This window comes from Cyprinodon tularosa, unplaced genomic scaffold (genome assembly GCF_016077235.1).
Source record: "Cyprinodon tularosa strain WSP-4 unplaced genomic scaffold, ASM1607723v1 ctg761, whole genome shotgun sequence".
Classification (NCBI taxonomy): Eukaryota; Metazoa; Chordata; class Actinopteri; order Cyprinodontiformes; family Cyprinodontidae; genus Cyprinodon; species Cyprinodon tularosa.
In genome coordinates, this window is record NW_024039520.1 from 157,895 (window position 1) to 163,941 (window position 6,047).

The window sequence follows — 6,047 nt, forward strand, 5'->3', positions numbered from 1 at the left end:
AAAAATGGAGGATATGGGTGAAGCCATCATGAGTAATGCTAATATCTGGACACTTTGCTTTTGGAGACCATCTTTAACAGATTTTTTTTTTAATGAAGTGCAGTGAATACAGAGCTCAAACTGTTTTCAACTTGATTTGGACAATACTGTATTTTGCAGAATTATTTATTCTGTCTAAACTGTTTAAGACTGCATGCAATGAGATTTTAACCTAAACACAATGGGAATGAAACCATTCGGGGTTCTTTATTGGTTCAGAAATTTTATTTAAGAATTTCATCATTGCTTTGGGGGCCTAAGGTGAAACCTTTGTGCATGAAGCTGATTTTACACTTGGATTGCTATACAAGCAGACTAAGCTGATTTTTGATTAAACAAAATAGGATGTAGTAACTTAAATTTTATTCTATAAAAATAACAGAAACGGAAATTCACTGAATTTCATTCTTGTGAGTTATTCTACTTTCTCCACATGAGACTCAAATGAGAATTTTAATCTTATTTTAATCAAATTCTGATTTTATTAATACAAACAGAGTATGTATCCTCTGTCCATCTACAGGAAACAGATTACTTATGGTGAGTGAAAGTCTGAATTTATTTTTTTAAAATATGGTTGCTTGATTTATGTTAAAGAAACTTTTTACCTGTCTTTTTATATACAAAATATAATCATGATGATATGGGGGAACACAATTTATTTTATCTGTTTTGTTTCCTATTTTATTTTAGGTAACATGGTTACCAGTGGTATTGTCCACTGGTGTCTCTCAAAGCAATCATTTTTGTTACGTTTTACTAATAAAATAACAACTGTAAAATTGATTTAAATTAGACATAGACACGCATTAATTTCAGAGGGTTGGCATGGCGATATAACTTTTAAAATATATTTTTAAAGCTTTATGTAAAACTGATGCTAAAAAAAACAGCTATGTATGTTTAGCAAAGTAAATTTGAACAATTTTCAATAAGCTTAATAGAATATGTTAATTTAGTTTTTTGTATTCATTTGTTTGTTTATATGTATATATATTCTTTTTATTCTTAAGATTGATCTGTGGTGTAGGACCACACTAAACATTTATTTAAATAATAATAATGTCTTAATTTTATCCAATAAGTTAATAATTTATGACTATAAATGAATGCTAAAATTGAGCTAAAACAAAACATCGAAACACAACTCTGCGTGTCAGATGGACAGTCCTGACACAAAATAAGCGCAAGCTTACAATTAACTGATTTACTTTGGAAAAAAATCTGCATATTTACTCTTCACTAGCAAGAAAAAAGCTAAATATTTCAGAAAATATACTTTCACTCATCTAATTCTGTAAATTGCTTATTACTATTTAATCTGGCGTGTTCATCTTGACTTACCAAAGTAAATTTCAGGAGCTCAGAGCTTGAAGGACAATCCTCCTCCACATCCTCCATCATTTTCTCTCGCTGTTTATGTCTTATCCCTGGAAAGGAAACTACATTCACTCCTTCCTTCATTTCTAAATCCAGGGTGACAGTCACATCCTCAACATGCTCTTTGCTGGAGCCTAAATGTGGGGAAGGACAGCAGGGGGGCGTGCCTCGGGGGCCTTGGAGAAAATAGATCATCAAGCTGCGAGAGCAGATCAGCTGGATAGTGGAGACAGAGCTGCAAACAGGCATATCTGAGAGAAAGATGGAAAACCAGCTGAATACAATGAGCATCACCACAAACTATCACTTTCTGTGAGTTTTCAACACGAAATAAAAACACACAGAAGGACCAATCATCTGTCACATGATGTGAACTTTGACCTTTGCTAAGTTTTTTCCAAAAAAGGTCAATGTTGACATAATACAATTGCCCTCTAAAAGCACTGGTCAGGAAATTAACATATATTACAGAGATTTATTTTCTCTTAGTTTACACATTTTCTTAAAAATTGCTGAAATATTTCTGCCATGACCTTGAATCATTTTTGAATAATAAATAAATGAACAGACCTTCTCCTAAGAAGCAAAGTCTTAAAGAACTGCAGGGCAGCTTCAAGATATTTTTTATTTAAATAATCAGATTAATAATGAATGATAAAACACAAGTTCTCTTCTATTAAATAATGATACGGTTAAGCTGGGTACAAATGCATTTTCTCAGTTCTACGTTTTCCACTTTTGATTAAGTTTAGGATATTTTGTGATTTCTTTACATGTCATTATTTGTACAGTATTTTTTTCTTATGTTGTGAATTTGCCCTTCCTCAAAATCTCTTCTTTTTTTGTTGTAATATTTTTCATCTCTTAGTGTATCTGCATGCCTTCATTTGCTTTTGAATTTGCCGCTGGCACACCAACATTCCTCTGGTTGCAAATAAAGGATATTTATTTTCTATTACATATCATACTTTGACTTTAACCTTTGCAAAAATAGTATGGGTTTCATTTGACTGAAAAGTTGCTTAAGATTTAAATATACGTGGCTGAGTTATATCATTTAAAGTTGAAGTGGGGAAAAAAACATGTTTATTCGATTTTATTTTTCAGGGAATTACATTTGACAGAGTTTATGTGTCTCTCGAATACTCAGTAGAAATTAAGTTTAAACTAAAGCAGCATTTGAGTTTAAATACCAAAACCTGATGTGACATGTCGCTAATAATTTATCATATAAATGTTTTCTCAGCTCATTTGGAGTACTTTAAATAAAATCTATGAGACAAACAATTTAAATGACAAAAGTTAGCCAAAATAATGTATTGCTGAGGAAGTTAAAGAATGGAAAAGAAAAATTCAGATATATACAAAAATCTATATCAATGAATAAAATTCAAATAATAATCATAATATTTAGAAATAAAGTTGTTTTAACACAGGAGAATTTATGTGTAGCTCAGTATATCACCCTAAGATCCAACCTTCGGTCTGCTTCCAGCATGCAGACAGATTTCCAGAGAATTTCTCCCCAAACGTCTTCCCTTCTCTTACTCTCCCAGGACAGGCTGACACCCTCAAATAAAGACAAAATGGTGTTTTGCCTCTGTAGATTTCCACAGACCCTTCAGATCCATTCCCAACTTTTCCTATAGACAGATAATAAAAGGATCTGGAATAGAAAGAAATTTGTCAAACACAGGCGGCTGACAAAGTGTTGAAACATTTAGCTTTGAAGGATCAGATAATGAAACCCAAGACCCCTAAAAGACAGAGCTGTTTCTCACCTTTGATTTTTGCTTCCTTCTTTCACATCTTTTGTCTCCTCTGTGACAGAGGAGTTAAAACAAGCGCTGACCACCAGAGCGTGCAGCTGGTTCCCACAGGAACAAGTCTCAGAAGACAATACAAACTGGCACCTTGAACAAAAACAAAAACAATGATCGGCACAGATTGCAACAAAAACCACTGTGACTTTTGTTTTATAAGTCAGCTGATAAAACAAGAATTTAGCCAACAGAATTAGTGTATTTATCATTTTATCCTGGTAGATTTTAACTTATGGTTATAAAAAAATAAACTGTAGCTAAACAGATGACACGTGGTTAAATAAATTATTTAATTCCAACAATTTGATCATCATTAGGTTGCTATGTTAAAAAGAAAACATAAGCTAAATGTGTGATGAAGTGAAAAAATGTGAATAAATTAAGAATGTGAATTATTTTCCTTGGTGGTCATATCTAAGCTATCTAGCTGGAATTATTATTTTATCTAATACTGAATCATTCTTAACCGCATATCATTTGTCAGCTTTTTCTAAGATATTTTATCTATTTAATTCTTCAATTCAATTCAGTTTATTTATATAGCGCCTTTTCACAACACGTCATCTCAACACACAAATCATACAGTCAGATTGGTTTAAAAATTAAGCTGGGAAACAGAACCGCTAAGAGTTGACTGAACAAACATGAATGACCAAAATAAAGTATTTCATGTTTTATTCGAAAGAAAACTTAAGATCACATTTGCTATTTTTTTTGTTTGATTACAGTTTTAAATATATTATTAGCTAATATGTAATGACATCCAATCTTTATAGCGCATGCTTCCAACAAAAAGAGGATAATGATTAAAGATTTTTCTCTTTACATTTTGTTTCCAACATATATGTAATGGTTTTGAAACAAAAGAAGGTTCATATTATACATTTCTTGATTGCAGATTAACAATTGAGCTTTACTCTTCAATTTTGTGAAGAAAACCATGTTATCTTTCCATGAGCTAATTATAAAAAATAAAAGATTTTATAAAAGTTAAAGAGCATTATGACTTAATATAGATATATATTCAGGGGGAAAAAAGTAAAAAAAAAAAAAAAGTGTTTTTGGGCAAAAGTAACAATTGGTTTACTAAACCAGAAGAAAAATGTAATATTCTATTTTAAATTATGTACATCTTAATCAAGTGTATTGGTTGTTGATATGAGATACTTGTGTTTTTAAGGCTGCTCTTATAACATTAGCTAGGGTAGTTAAGTGGCATTTTTGTTTGCAACTAACTGAACTTATAAATGAGGCAACTTTTTTTGACTTGTGGTCCATTGTCCTTAGAACATTAAGGTTGCAGAGTTTATTTTATTTTCATTGTGAATAAAGAGAAAGTGTTTTTTGTTTGTTTGTTTTTTTACTGTTGTACTGAAGCAATAACTCAAGTTTCCGTCTAACTTTGGCTACTTTAGTCAAAGAGCAAATATCAAATTTAAAGTAGCAAGCAATGCTACTTTAAAGCTTCTTTACACCAAGAGGATGTTGGAGGACAAGGGTTAGAGGGTAGTTGTGAGAGAAAAGGTGGAAACATCACAATTTTAGATGAGAATTGAAAGAGTTTTATTCAGTGGGTTTACTTATTCTGCCAATACAGAGTGAGTTCTAATCAAAAAGCCTTTCTAAGTAGTTTTTCTTTCTAACATAATGATCTAAGCTTTGCAAAGGATAAATACTAGATGTAATCTGAGTAATTTATTCAAGTAACAATAGGTTAATGAACACATTTTCCCCATAAAATATAATAATTTAAAAAATCTACTAAAAAAATAAATAAATACAAATTGCAACTCATCTTCCTTGATTGAATCTAGTGCATCATGCAAATTTTAGTTTGTTTTTTTATTATTATTATTATTTTATTTGCTTTTTGCAGCACCATTTGATTTCCAACACATTCCTAACTTTCACTGGAAAAACGATCTAGAAATAAGTAAAAATGTCCTAAATTAAGTGTATTTACCTTGAATTTGAGTAGGTAAATGAGATAGTTTGCCAATGGAATGAGTATTTTTGCTCTTAAAATAAGATAATTCGACAATATATAGCTACCTGAAATAGGACAATGCAATTGTGTTTTCTTATTTTAAGTGTAAATTGTCTTGTTCCATTTGCAAAATATCTCCTTAACCTCCTTAATCCAAGAAAAAATAGCTCCAGCTCACCCCTCACACACGCAGCTTTTCGGGTCAAGGTCACGGACACCCGTGGGTGTATAATCCTGTAGGGAGCTGTTAACGCACCGGGCGAACCGCACAGATACCGCATGACCCGGAGGCGAGGAGGATGCAGAGTGAACGCAGAGCAGAGCGACGATTAGTGCGTGAAGATGAGCGATGAGCATCTCTGGTCCGGATTAAAAGGCCGAAAGGGAGAGCCAACAGCTCTGCTGCATGGCCGGGATCAAATGAGGAGGACTGGCTGCGCTGCAGAGCTTTATACAGGACCAGAGTAAAAAAAAAAAAAAAAAAAAAAAAAAAAAAAAAAAAACTAAAACAAAGCGGAGGCGACTGTATGCAAATAATGAAAACCTTGCAGAGGAGGGGGTGACCTCTGGAAGAAGAGCTGAGGGATTGTTTAACAGCAATCACTGGGGTCAAACAGCACACATTAAAATATATATATTTAGAGTTGATGGAACTCTGTGGGACAATTAATCTGTTTAATTCCTCAAAAATTTCATAAAGCTCTTTTTTGCGACCAGATTTAATAGTACAGCATGAATGCATCTCATGATTGTTATCCTCTTGTGTGGAAAGTGGTGACTTTTATTGATCAAAATGACATTTGTATAAACTAACCTGC

At 32.4% G+C, this 6,047-nt stretch overlaps 1 protein-coding gene across 1 annotated transcript in view; it reads right to left on the reverse strand.

The window, feature by feature from the left end:
• The window catches only part of LOC119773500 (polycystic kidney disease 1 like 1), a 31,348-nt gene extending 25,762 nt beyond the window's left edge, over positions 1-5,586 (reverse strand). Inside the window, exons 1-3 of the mRNA XM_038270476.1 lie at positions 5,408-5,586; positions 3,201-3,332; positions 1,384-1,654 (exon numbers count right to left, since the gene is read on the reverse strand). Of these exons, the coding sequence (XP_038126404.1) occupies positions 1,384-1,654; positions 3,201-3,332; positions 5,408-5,586 (582 nt within the window). The remainder of the gene's footprint in view (positions 1-1,383; positions 1,655-3,200; positions 3,333-5,407) is intronic.
• Positions 5,587-6,047: the final 461 nt, after the last annotated feature.